This window comes from Leuciscus leuciscus (genome assembly GCF_965113295.1).
Source record: "Leuciscus leuciscus genome assembly, chromosome: 12".
Classification (NCBI taxonomy): Eukaryota; Metazoa; Chordata; class Actinopteri; order Cypriniformes; family Leuciscidae; genus Leuciscus; species Leuciscus leuciscus.
The window spans coordinates 29586780-29601092 of NC_138736.1; the positions used below are offsets into that span (position 1 = coordinate 29586780).

General features: G+C 37.6%; 1 protein-coding gene across 1 annotated transcript; it reads right to left on the bottom strand.

The window, feature by feature from the left end:
• Nucleotides 1-2283: 2283 nt before the first annotated feature.
• usf2 (upstream transcription factor 2, c-fos interacting) lies at nucleotides 2284-13233 on the bottom strand. Its single transcript, XM_082185393.1, has 11 exons — nucleotides 12436-13233; nucleotides 10924-10967; nucleotides 10688-10806; nucleotides 10148-10267; nucleotides 9867-10029; nucleotides 9492-9579; nucleotides 9155-9199; nucleotides 8607-8665; nucleotides 5016-5110; nucleotides 4807-4935; nucleotides 2284-3408 (listed from the first exon to the last, which is right to left on the bottom strand). The coding sequence occupies exons 1-11, from the start codon at nucleotides 12471-12473 to the stop codon at nucleotides 3322-3324; spliced, it is 987 nt and encodes a 328-aa protein (XP_082041519.1). The 5' UTR covers nucleotides 12474-13233; the 3' UTR covers nucleotides 2284-3321.
• Nucleotides 13234-14313: the final 1080 nt, after the last annotated feature.

Genomic DNA, 14313 nt, shown 5'->3' on the forward strand with positions numbered 1-14313 from the left:
TACCTAATAAATAACTACTAGTATCTAATATATATGTACTAGTCACTAATATATATGTACTAGTCACAATTGGAATACATACTAGTCAGAACTGAATAGTTGATATCTGAATGACAGATCCCCATAGAAGTCAATGGCAAATTTTTTTATTTGTTACTAGTAACAAAAGAATAGTTACTAGTCACTATTGGAATAAGTACTAGTATCTAATGAATAAGTACTAGTATCTAATAATAAGTACTAGTAACTAATGAATAAGTACTAGTATCTAATAAATAAGAACTAGTATCTAATGAATAAGTACTAGTATCTATTTAATAGGTACTAGTATCTAATGAATAAGTACTAGTATCTAATGAATAAGTACTAGTACCTAATGAATAAGTACTAGTATCTAATGAATAAGTACTAGTATCTAATAATAAGTACTAGTAACTAATGAATAAGTACTAGTATCTAATAAATAAGAACTAGTATCTAATGAATAAGTACTAGTATCTATTTAATAGGTACTAGTATCTAATGAATAAGCACTAGTATCTAAAGAATAGGCACTAGTATCTAAAGAATAAGCACTAGTAGCTAATGAATAAGTACTAGTACTTAATGGAATAGATACTAGTATCTAAAAAATAAGTACTAGTAGCATGAAAATAGAGACTAGTCGGTTTAAATGATTAAATGTTAAAACGGCTTGCCATAAAGTGAGACGTGTATTTTGATAGACCTGTCAAAGGTTCATGATTACTAGATACTTCATATAAAACATAGCATGTGTTTTGTATTAATATGACAAAGATTAATATTATAGATGTATACCACAGATAAAATGGATTTGTCATTTACACTATTCTGTAAAATATGTTACACATAGATGCAGAAAAATAGTTCTCATGCAAGAAGGGTGCATTTAATGCTGAATTTTAGTAATGAAAAGAAAAATATTAACATAATGATAGATGAAGCATAACATTAAGAGTGCCACTTGTAGTATTCATCCTATAAATATACTCAGTATAAGGAGGCCAATGTCTGATATAAATATTGACAATGCATCCCCCGCAGCGTAATAAAATTAGTTTTAGCTTTATCTTTAAAAATCTTCCGACTTAACAATTCTGTAACGCACTCACCCAGTCTTTTCCTTTGTATACTCAAGCACAAACATTTATGGCCACACCTTTACAGAGGCGTTTCCTGCCTGTGCTGCTTTCATTTCATTTAGATACGTGAACAGACCATATATAGAGTTCCTCTAGTCTAGATGATCGTATGAGCACGCAGTGAGAACCAGTGAAACACAATAAAGTTTTCACAATGACTCTACATACATGCATGGCATCATGCGCTTATTTAAGTGGTGACGTGGAAGATAAAAAATCCAATTTATTTCAGCACTTTTGTTTATTTCAAAGAAAGAAAAAAAAAACTACATATTGTAATTCTGGTTTTCTCTTTTTTTATATATAAGTACATACATAAACATCAACAGTCATTAGGTATAAACAAAGCAACTGTGTTGTATAGCTTATAGATATCAAACCAGTGGTAAGAATGCCATGCTAAGTGTTCATCAATTCAACCAGACGTACATGAATAAAAATATTCTCTTACTATACTTTGATTTTAAAAGCAGCATTAGACTATGATTCTGGACTCTGTAAATCAACAGTCATTCAAGTTCAGCATTAATACTGTGAAGAGGACAGAGTGTTTAAGGGTTATCTGCGCGCTCTCTGTATTGCTATGTGGAATATTTCAAACATATATTGGTTTCACTGGTTCAACACATGGTTTGCTATGATCACAGATTATTTAATGTTTTTTTTTGCTGATCCGTTTAAAATCTGATGCTTTTTTCCTCCCAAGACCAGAGAGAAGCGAAGATAAATGGGCGCAAGTACAGTCAAAAGTATTTTTATAATCCAGCATTATATCATTCAAGCCTTGCAATAAACCCGTCTGAATTAGAAACGCCTGAATTAGCCTTAAAAACAAGGAGATAAAACAACTAAAAGATCAAGAAGTATAAGAAAATAAATTGGTTAGCTTTTAAACTAGGTTTGGTTTCCTTATGCATAGCTCATTAACAACAACTCCCATTGCTGTCTGATATTTATGCTCATACTCTTCAAATTTAGTGGTTTTTCTTCATCTTTATAGCTCACCTTCGATTTTATAGTTCAAAATGTTGTTGTTGATGAATGTTTCAACTAAATAGAATCGTTACAAAATAAGATGGAAGATTTAGCCACAACAAAAATGAGCCGACACTACAAATAGTAGCATTTCTATCCGCTTCCAATGTGCATCTTCCATTTTATTTGCTGTAGATAAATGAGCCTGGGAAATATAGGACTTATAAAGAACATTTCTTTGAATTAAGTAATGACTTCAGAACAACTGGTTGAAACATATGATATATACAGTACATGTTTAGAATCTAGTATGTTAAAGCCAACAGGCAAAAAGTGCAGGGTTACAAGGTTAGCGGGGAGTTCCAGAGCCTCGGCTATTTTCCAGCACCTCAAAACCCTGAGCTACTCGTTCATCCTTCACTAAAATCACAGTGCATTAAATATGATGGACTCTGAAAACTGAAATTCGTAGGTAATGCAGTTTTAGGTATCATACGTCTCTATTTTAAATGAAAACATACACTTTCATTTGCATTCTAAGCATATTCATACTGTAAATTAGTCGATGTGCCACAAAAGTCAAGTCTCTGATCAGCCCGATGAACGTGTTTCAGAAAGTCTGATATATGGAAAGACTGCAGGACAGAAAAACAAAATCAAATGCAAAGGTTTTGTGTACCTGCTGCCGCGCAATTTCTTGAAAGCTAATAAATACGATATAGACAAACCCTTGAAAAAAGACCTTCTGTCGTGTCAGAGACAGTAGTAACATAAAAAAATAAAATACACAAAATGTTTCAAACAGAACAAAAGATGACCATTAGGCATGAGCAGGCGTATTACTGGTTCACAATTCCAAGATTCAAACTAAAGACAAAGACCTGTGGCAAGCGGGACACTTCTGGAAGAAGAGGGTTATTCCATATGGATCAGTCCGGGTTGTTGAGTTCTCGCGGGAGTGAAGGAAAAAAACAAAGTGTGCTTTTACAGCAGATCTTATTTTCACAACGGTCAGAGAGTCTCTGTTCAGAAGGGAGTGTTGTCTGTGTATCAAACAAGCATTCATACACTACTTCAGTTGCAGAACATCTTAAGTCTGTGATGAGGCGTGAGCAAGTGGGTCATTGAGGGGTTATTTCTCCACTTGAGACTGTTTATTCGTGATAAGGTTTTTTTTTTTTTGTCACTGTGATGTAGTTTCACTGATTTCCAGGCCATGCTGTTGTAGTTGAGCTCTGAGCAGTGCGTTGTCATTCTTCAGGTCTTCAATCTGCAGGACAATAGACATTTAACATATTACTATTTGCCCAATCAGACTTGGACAGCAGAACACCACAGATCTCATAAACTCAAAACCTTCTAAAATCTGTCTGAAGTCAAAAGAGCACACTGAAAATGAACGTTTAATATCTTAAGATTCAGCATTTATTTATTCATCATATATTTATATTCGCATAAATACAAGATTCAACATGATCTAGGGCCTAATGAATTCTACAATGCGGAAAATGTGGATGGAATCACAGAAAAAAAAAACTGTATAAAATGGAATGTCACAGAATATTACAACATTTGTGTATGTAATATTGACATCTAGCTGTTGAAATGGGTACTGCAGTCCAAATTCTAAATACTGGAGAGAGTCGTTTCCCCGTTCCTCCTCCTCAGGCTCGACGCTCACTGGTTGCCAGATTGAGGACACTCAACAGGAAGGAGCGCAACTGACAATGGAAAGTGACGAGCCTTGTTTTTATTGCTGACGCTTTTTAGGTCGAGTAGAAACTGTGATCTGACCCAGTTTGTTTGCTGGCTTTCCATGGCTGCTTTTTTCCGACTCTGGGTGTCGAAATACTATTGGGTAAATTGGCAGCGGGCGGGACCACATGGACCGAAACAAAAACAAACATCCTGACATGAAATGCACATTTCAAAGTAGAATAGCTAGCTGTAGTATTGTTTTTTGGAGAAACGAGTTTTTGAACCTAGCATGTTTCCTAAATCTCAGCATTTTTATGCTTTAGGACAGTCAAAAAAAAAAAAAAAAAAAAAAAAAAAAAACAACCACCTCAGCACCTTTGATTTAAACTGTAAACCTGCATTGCGCAGCACTTTGCATGCCAAAAAAAAAGAAAAAAAGAGGAATTGTTCAAAGTTAAAATTAATAATTTGTCAATTTGATTACATTTTAATTTATTTTATTAAATTATTAAAGTTATGCATTAATTTTATGAATCCACTTTTTTTTGGATTAAATCATAAAACACAGAATCCAGAAAAAAGAACAAGAAAAACATTTCATAGGGCCCTATTGTTAACATTTTGATTAATTATTAAATTGTTAAAGATTTATGAAGACAACTGATTAGACAACCTTTTTGAGTATTAAAAATAAAATGCAATTTGAAAAAAAAAACAACAACAAAAAAACACTGAGATCATTAGGTTTTTACACAGTTCATGGAGCTTGAGTGCTGCTCTCATTAAAGCAAAAGGAGTGACAAACTAAATACATGTTCATTTTTAAAGTCAACTAGCACTTATACTGTCATGCTTACATGCATACTTTGCAATAAAAAAATTTAATGAGGAAAAAAAGAAGGATCGTAACTGGTTGTCTGACACTGAGACCCCATTGAGACATGAGATTCAACGTTACCAACAAATATACCTGTTGTCGTAGTAGCTCATTGTCCACTTGTATTCTCTCCACCTCCTTGTAGCTCTCCTGTAGCCTCTGGTTAGTCTGTCGGAGTTCTCTAATGTAATCGCATGCTTTAGACAGGATGCCTCCTTTACTCTACAGGCGAAAGGTGTTCATTAACATTAGCGGGTGAAAAGAGGTTATATCGGTCCTAGAAGAAAAGATCTGGTACTTACTGCTCCTGTTTTCGTATTGTCCATATTGCAGTCTGGGATGATTTTAGACAGTGTGACAATCCAGTTGTTGATTTTGTCTCTTCTTCTCCTTTCCACTGCAAAAAAACAAACAAAAAAAACATTTAGCAACAGTCCAAATTGATCAGTAGTCCGAGTTACTCAGTGCGTTGCATAAAAGTAGAAGTCGATATGAAATTAAACGTAATTTTTTTTGTTAATACATGTTCTGTGTTTACTGTGAATGAATAATCGGTACATGTTATTCCAAAGAAAAAAAAAAGTCTGTCTTCTAGGGCTGTAATCAACCAAAGAAAATTTTCGACTAAAAATTACGTTAGGAAAAAAAACTTTAAATTAATTAGCTGCGCACTGTGCGCAGTACTTGGTAGCCTTGTTATCCGCCTAAATGAATTATAAATAAACATAAAAAACTAGTAGGGTATTTGCAGTATATTAAATCGTTTTTGAACTAATTATTTTGCACTGAAATGAGTCTGACACACGAGTCTGTCGGCTCTGACAGCGTTGCATCAAGTGCACCTGCGCAAAATCATAGCCAATGATTTCCGAAAATAGTACTATGTTGTCAACTAGTGATATCATCACAAGAACTTTTGAGGAATATGCAACATAATTTAGACAAATGTTTTTGTCATATGTATTATAATAACTGACAGACACTATCATTTCAGCCGCTCTGTGGAGCTCAGCTTCGCGGCTGAGACACTAATAGACTACTAACTTTAAAAAAAATGCTGCCACACTGCCGATGTCTTTGTTGACATGGTAGAAGAGGACTGACTGACTGACTGACTATGAATTAAACGCTCTCCCAATTAAATAAATAATATTCAGCAAACCTTCTAGTAGCCTACTTTCTTCAATCTGTCTCTCTTCTCCAGTGGGTTGGGCTAATCCAAAAGAAGTGAAAACAAGGGGGGTGTTCTGAAGACAGACTGTTACCTGTGAAATGGGGGTGTTTAGTGCCCCAATTAGTGCTTTCCACCTGATGAAATGAATGCGGCAAAACTAGGGGTGTAAATCGGAGCCTTCATGACGATTCGATACGATACCGATTTCTTAAGCCAACGATTCGATTATTTTCGATACTTCAGAATTCCCCGCGATACGATTCGATTGAATACGATTCAATACTAGATATGTTTACATGATATCTATTAAGTTTCAAATAAATCAACAAAAATAATAAATCATTTGCCTTTTATTGAGAATACAATTGCATGTCACAAAGAAATTGTTTTTCCACCTCCATGAATGAGACAAGTGTTGTTCATTATGTCGCCTTGTTGAGGTAATTTTCCTTGCTTTAACCCCGGTCTTAAAGTAAAAAAGATGACTGTGAAAAATAGTACATACATTTATGGTGAGATTACTACAATTTATTTAATAAACGCATTTATGGTGAAATTACTACATTTTCATGTCAATCTGTGTTCATTTTGACCACGTAACATGCGCTGTCACTTTAATTCAGCGCGTGCAGCACAGCAACAATAGACTCGAGCGGAAACGATCTCTGCACTGCTGTATACGCACCGCAACTGGAACGGATAAACGGACCGCAACCGCGTGCAGTGTGAAAGCTCTGACCTGTTAACATGGGTACGGGAAAAAATACGCACCGCATACGCAGTATGTGTGAAACGGGCGCAATCAGACAAACGGCAACATCTCTTACCACTGCTCCATCTGTTTTCCTGAAGCCAAAATACTTCCACACCCATGACTTGACGCCGACTGGAGTGTGTAACATTTCACGGTCATTGCCAGCTCGCTCTGACGGTTCCATCGCTCTTGAAAGTCAGACTCAACAATGTGTGTGAACATAGATAGACTGTGAAACGTAAGTAACGCGTGTGAAGCGGTGTGAAGTAGGAGACAATAATGAGGTTAGCGCCACCCGCAGTTTAGTAGGTTGTACGCATATGTCGGAGAAGATGCTGAAAATAGACAGGCGGCAAAATAAACAGATTAATCGATACTCTTGCGGACGCATCGAATCGTCGGCTGTATAATCGATACGAATCGATTAATATTTACACCCCTAGGCAAAACTGATGAAATGAACATCAACAGAATTTTGGTCGAGCCAGAACGTATCGACCAAATAATCGACTGGGAGATTACAGCCCTTCTGTCTTCATAAGGTTTTATTAACTTCCACCATTGAAACCACTTCCTTTTCACCTGTATTAATACTGGTAACACCCACAACATTACAATCCAATTCCAGATGGATAAAATTCCTATCCTACATTTTTTTTTGTTGCTTTCTAGCTGCTTTAATTAGACACGTTATGCTGCGTTCACACCAAACGCGAATATGCGTCTGGCGCGAGTGATTTCAGTGTTAAGTCAATGGTAAGACGCGTTTACGCGCGTCTGGAGGTCTTGCGGCGCGAATGAGGCGTTTAGCGCGGCGCGGTAGACGCGAATTCGCCTCATTCGCGCGAACTAGACGCGGATTGAGCGTCTGGCGCGTTTCGCGCGTTAAGCGCGAATTGTGCTTTTTGTGCATCACGCGTTTGACGCGAATTCGCGTCTGCCGCCCGAGTTGAAAAATCTGAACTTCTGCGTCAATTCGCGCCGCGTTAACCAATCAGGAGCCTGCCTGCTTGCTGCTGTCACGTGGTGAAGTGACAGTTTAATGTTATTTTATGTTTGGCCTCAATAAATTATTTTGTAATATGACTAAAATGCACAAAAAAGCAAATCTTTCACATAAAAACTCGATTTCAATATGAGAGATAGCCAACTCATTTGTATTGAATGCTATTTATTCCATATCTATTCTAGATTAGCCTATATGAAACTTTATTAATCTAATGTAAAGACACCAAACACAATTAAGTGTATAAAAACTTAAAAAAAAAAAATAACAGGACAGGTTTCACTTTTGGAGGCTGCCTCCATTTATTATCAAAACAAAAATAAATGACAGATGGTGCGGGAGAGGGTGAACCTCGAGCCGGGCTTTACAGCGCGGGCTCGTCAGGCAGCGACCACTCGAGGCCGAGGCTTTATACGGCCTACGCTGTCCTCGTCAGCGTCCTCACCGTTAGGTCCACCAAACCTACCTCCTGGAGCAAATTGTGAAACTCCTGAAACCCTCCGGAGGTTTTGGTGGACCCGAGTACAGCGACGATGTCCCCTACGCAGCTGTTTCTGCTCTTCAGATCATATAAGAGCGGTGACTCTCTCGATTAATGCTATTGCTAATGCTCGATAAACATCTAAAAAAGATGGCCGCCAACAGCTTAGAAACTTTCGCCCCCTGACTTCGCCTTTGACGCGCGTAAATTTCGCTTCAAACTTTTGATTTTACGCGCGTCAATTTCACTCTTGACGCGCGAATGCACACAAAGTGGTCACGCGTATAACTAGACGCGGCAGGCGCGAATTTTGACGCAGATTCGCGTTTGGTGTGAACGCAGCATTAGGGTTGCAGAAGTAAAATATGCTGCAAATGACGTTTCATGTTGATTTTATATTGTACTGCCATGGTGTGGAGAATAGTTAGAAAGTAAACGGAATATATTCTGAGCTCTAAAAAGACATGCATTAGTTCACCTTCATTGTGCTGTGCTCTCCTCCTCTCATCACGAGGTGCCCGGGGGCCATCAATCTTCCTGCTCAAGCACAGAGAAAGAGAGAGAGAGAGACACGAGAAAAAGAGGAGACTTGTGTTAGCTTGCTCTATTACACTATTAAACTACCAAAACCACCAAATGAATCTGCACAACACAACACAGCTGAAGCCTATTTGAAAACAAACATTTCTCCAGCCCGTTTACTGATATCACAACAGTTGAAGCACAAATTTCAGTCAGGTCAATTACATTTTTTTTCCCAAAGATTTGCTTAAATCTGGACAAAAAGGTAACAAGCCTGAAAGAAACATGTAACCCTTTGATTTTTCCTCATTTCGTTTTATTGAGAGGCAAGAATTCATTCAATTTATAATCGGATGTCTTCCGAACATGAAGAAAACTCAAACACCATCATTGAATTAAAAGCCAGCTGCCCAGTAGTGATTAATGGGCTAGTGCAGTGGAATCTGGAGGAGAAGGACAGGCTGGTGCTTGAAAGGGGGTGGGGATGTAAAAGGTCTTCCTCACCAGTCTGATCTGCTGTGTTGAAGACTCTCATGTTCACCAAGGTCTCTGGGGATGGCAGGCAAGTGGGACACATTTTTTGGTTGTTTTTCTGACTGCACTCAAACTGATTGGACAATACTTTGCATATTTGTATTTGAAATCATTGTATTGGACAGTTTTGTCATATTTAAATCAAAATTCCACACTCATTGTTTACAGTTGTTCTGCAAACTGAAATAATTCCGAGGGACATAAAGGGATCAAATTAAGTTACGTAAAAAGCATTGGGTTCAAAGGATGGACTGGGCCGTCCAGACTGGGTAAAAGGGAAGGATGTTGACCCATGATCGATACTTACGTAGAGTAAGTGTGCGTACGAGGGGCGATAGTTCGGGGTGTTCCAGTTTGTAAAACATCTGGCGGACTCATCATCACGTAAAACTGACCTAGAGTAAACAAAAAAGGTTAAAATAATGTTTGAGAAACATATTATGAATGAACTTAACATTGTATGAGCAAGAAAGCAGACAAAATACTACTGATTTTAGCAGCTATTACACATTAATTGCTATGCAATTATACATTATATTACACAATCTTACAGCGTACTAAATGCAATGCAATGCCAGATGCTATAAAACACTGGGGCTTGCTGACATACTAGAACCAACATTGCCTACTAACAGTGTCAATTGCAAACACTGTTTTTTGGACTTTGGCATGTGAAACTGACCTCCAGCCTGTGTGAGGGTTGGATCAGACGTGGCCTGCACTGAGACGGCTGTAGCTGTACCGTCACTGACTGTTGCTGCTGGGAAGTAGGCGAAGCGTGTCTCTCCCCCCACCGTTTCCCCTGCTGGACTGCCTCCATTACTAAAAGGGTTCTGGATGACAGCCTATAGAAATAGATATAGAAATATAAGATGTGTGCAGGCAAATTTGACACTGCATTCATATTACTTTTTGTATACATTGCTTCTTTTTCTCCATATTTCCTTCCAGTCTGATCCACACCTGTGCTACTGCTTGCTGCGCGCCAGCAAAGGCGGCCGTAGACACAACACTGACTGCCGCTTCTCCATCTCCTGCTGCCTCCAAATGGTCCTCTGTTACCTGGACCACGCGATACGTCACCTGTATCAGAAAATAACACAAAGAACTTTGACGGAAGATTTTGATGGAAGAAGTTACGCAAAAAAGAAAATGTAAAGTCAACATGAATTGCCATACTTAAGTTAATCTACGATTTAAACAGGATGTTCAACATCAAAAAAGGCAAGGTGTGTGTGAATTCATCCTATCCATTAGAAATTGATTGCATAATGAACAGTGGGCGTTACATACTAAAGCTATTTGCCTTGATCCAATCCATTATCCAATAAAAGCCAATTAAAAATATTCATAGATACTATAATAGTATATAAATAATACTAAAATACCACTTAGAGATAAAAGTATGCATAAGAGCAAATACTGGGAGAAAGTTCTCCAGGTCATGTTTTATTACTGAATGACCCCAGTTTGAACCCCGGAAAGGTCAAAGGTCGCACTGACCTGTCCACCAGAGTTCTCTGTGCGAAACTGGTACTGAACATTGTGGTCTCCAAACGCTGCTGCTTGTTGGACACTCGCTATGGTAACCGCTGCCTGCTCCTCCGCCCCCACCCCCTCTCCTGAGAAATACACAAGAAATGTCTAAATGAACTGCGATATATCGATATATACATCATCTTTTTCTTTTAAACTTTCATTTAATGCATACATCCTTTAGAGATACATGTTTTACTTACCCTCTTGCAGCTGAACAACCTCCTCAGTTTCCTGTTTCTCGTGGCTGCAAAGAGAGAGCAAACGTTTCGGGTCATCTTATGAAACCACTCACATTTCTAAGGAAACTCTAGAGATGCAGATAAAAATCATATAGAATTTTGGCACATTTCAGTGATGGAAAGTCAGACCCAATTCTGCCAAATGATTCATTCAAGTAGTTTGTTTTAAAAACACAGATTCAAAAACAATAATATTGTTTACATTTACAAATTACAACAATAGTGTTTTTTGTAATTGTATGTGACTCAGTTTTTTTGTTAAGACTGTGTCTTAGGAACTAGTATGACCAACTAACAGTTAGTTAAAGGTAACTCAATCGCTCTTACTTTTTCTGTATCAAATTAGACCAATCTACGTTTTTATGTAACTGACTTGTTATGAACAGTGTTGAAGAAAATAATTAGATGTCTTACAAGTTAGTCTAGTCTAAGCAGCCACTAAATATATCTTGAATTCACAATACATAACACTAAAATTAATTTTCATGTCTCAATCACATGTACTGCTATTTAAATTCCCTCTTTTTGTTGTTCACCCGCTCAAACAGATTTCCAAAAGAATCGCGAAGAGCGGTTTTGCGAACCGGTTCAATGCAAAGATCCGGTTTAAAGAACGATTCGTTAAAAAATCGGACATCACTAGTACATTTTCCTGTCTTTATGCAAAAAAAAAAAAAAAAAGCAATTTTTTTTTATAATAATTGGAAGGCATTTGAATGATTTGAAAATCTATTAAAAACTCCAAATGAACGGAACAAGATGTTCTAGCAATTAATCTAACCTCCATCATCTATTCTAGAGAGTCTAGTCAGACCTGTCAACTTGGCGAGGAAACAGTGAACGCCCCCCTTCATTAGCATCATTAACCAACCGTTCAGTTTTTAAAGTGAAATAAATATGACCAATAGCAACGTTTTATTCAGATAACAAATGTAGCCAAATAAACACCACGGAACTAAAAAGAAAAAAATGCTTCTGAATGCACATAAAGCCTCTGGATGAAAAGACTGTGGGTTGGTTGCAGGTTGAAGGAAATTTAATGCATTAAACTGCTGAAGAGCTTTTGTTCCGACAGCACTAAACGCGCCATTTCCACTTAAATCCTTTAAAATGTATACATTTTATTTCAGAAAATATAAATATTGAAGTAACTTGTTAAAATGAAATAAACACCGGCTTGGGGTCGTGCATTTTTAATAACCAAAAATAGACAAAAATCACCAAATTAGCAACCGTGCTAATAGTGATATAAATACGTCGACGATCAATGTTAAAAGGCCTGCGATCTGTTGTTTTTCTTCCTGCTATTCATATCTTGCGTTTAATCCACTATATTGATTGCATGCATAAAACTTAATAAAAGTCAAAAAATAAAGTTAAAAGATGATATCTAACTGCCTAGCTATGAAAACAGAGCAGAAAATGGTTGACTGGGGCCTTGAGAGTGCCCGTACATAAAGGACGCGCTCTCACCTCGTCGAGGTGTCCAAGCTCTGATCGAGCATATCCATGAAGGCGAGCGGATTTTAAAATGCGATATTCAGCGACACTTGAAATACGGGAGATGGAAGCGCTGATCACGGGGACAAACACACGGGTCATGTGAGAAAGACAGTCCAGGACACGTGAGGTGCAGGCTGGGCGAGGAGTTAAAATGGAGACCGCTGTGGAGGAAGACGGAAGGTGTACCGGTCGCTGTTGCGCTCACTGCGCGGCTTTGTTACTCCTCCCGCCCTTCTATCGATACGAGCTCTCGACCTGTTGAGTCGCTTTATGGTTTCTTTACAGACGATTTGCTTCTAAGTCAACGTTAGGCGTGTTTGTTGGTTTATTCTTAGGCTTTTAAATAATACTTTAAAATCGCATTGTCTCCTTGTTTCGGAACCGCGCGCTGTATTGTTTCGCTATCGATCGTTCTAGTATCCTTCCGCAAACGTTTTAATAGCGGCCACATTTTAACGCTGCCGCTAATAAGATATGGAGTGGAGTGTTTATTATAAACAAGTGTGGGTTAGGTTGAAATAAAAGAATAAAATATTTCTGGTTGACATGTGACAACGCTTATGGTTGTGTACGTATTCTGGAAACTGGCTGTATTTCGCAGGTAACGTTAGCCTACGGGGCAGAAACATAAGGAACACGTAGATTAAATTGCAGTGATATACTTTCAACGTTGCAACTGGAAATTGAAGTTCAAATGATATATAACTAACTGTTAGCCTATTGCTATTACAACCTCGCTTGTTTCATTTGACACAATGACATTAATGCTTTTACATCGCATTTAATTATTGAGTGAACTTAAAAACTTACATTGTGTGTCTTCGCCACGATATAAAGCCTGTCCGTGTGTAAATTCACAACGTATAAAAAGTACTAAATATACGTTTTTCCTTTGGTCATTCTCACATCAGCACAAGGAATCGCAAATATGACGAGTGGGGATTTTTCTCAGGTGACCCCTGCGATCCAATCCGGGTTTTTGGTCAAACCACATGACACGAAGGCAAAAGCAGTGGATAGGAAATAGACATTTATTAATTTCTGACATTAATAAACCGGACAAGAAAAATTATCTACACCGATAAGAAATATGTATTCGATATACACGTGTAACATGTTAGTATTATTAAACATATGAGATTGTGTTGCGTAAGAGCGTTGTTTCCCCACTTAGCCCACTATATTTTCCTGAACTTCCCCTGTTCTAACCACGAGGCTGTGCTGCATGGCAAACTGAGCTGTTGAAATCAACACAAACGTCTTTTTTTTTAGCCTTGTCATAGTTGCCATATATATATATATATATATATATATATATATTGAAGAGGTTGATTCTGCAATCCACTGCTGCTTCTATGTAATGAGTGATTATATATAGCGCTTTCATATGTACTACTGTACACCCAAAGCACTTTACAATCATATCAGGGGATCTCCCCTCAACCACCACCAGTGGTTATATTATCAAGGTATTAATCAATATTTTTCCTTCTAAGTATCACACAAGTTGAATGACTTCTCTAGGCTTATAAGATTTTACTTTGTTATAGAAGTTACCAGTGTGATTACTCAAATGTTATTTTCATGTATTCTCTAATGTCTGCATTTGATATCTGAGAGGTGACTGTGGGTCTAGCCCATGCTAGGAATACAGCAACAGTGCTTGCTTATTTAGTCCGGCTTCCAGAAATGAAATATGGACTTGTTTTGTTTGAGAAAGGTCTTCAACATGTGTCAATACATCTGTTTTGCTGGGGTACCCTGACAGCAATGGTCACAGCGGTCATTTGGAACCTAGAGTTGAGTGACCATTTCTTAACACTAGAACTACCAAGGCAGTCATTTTGA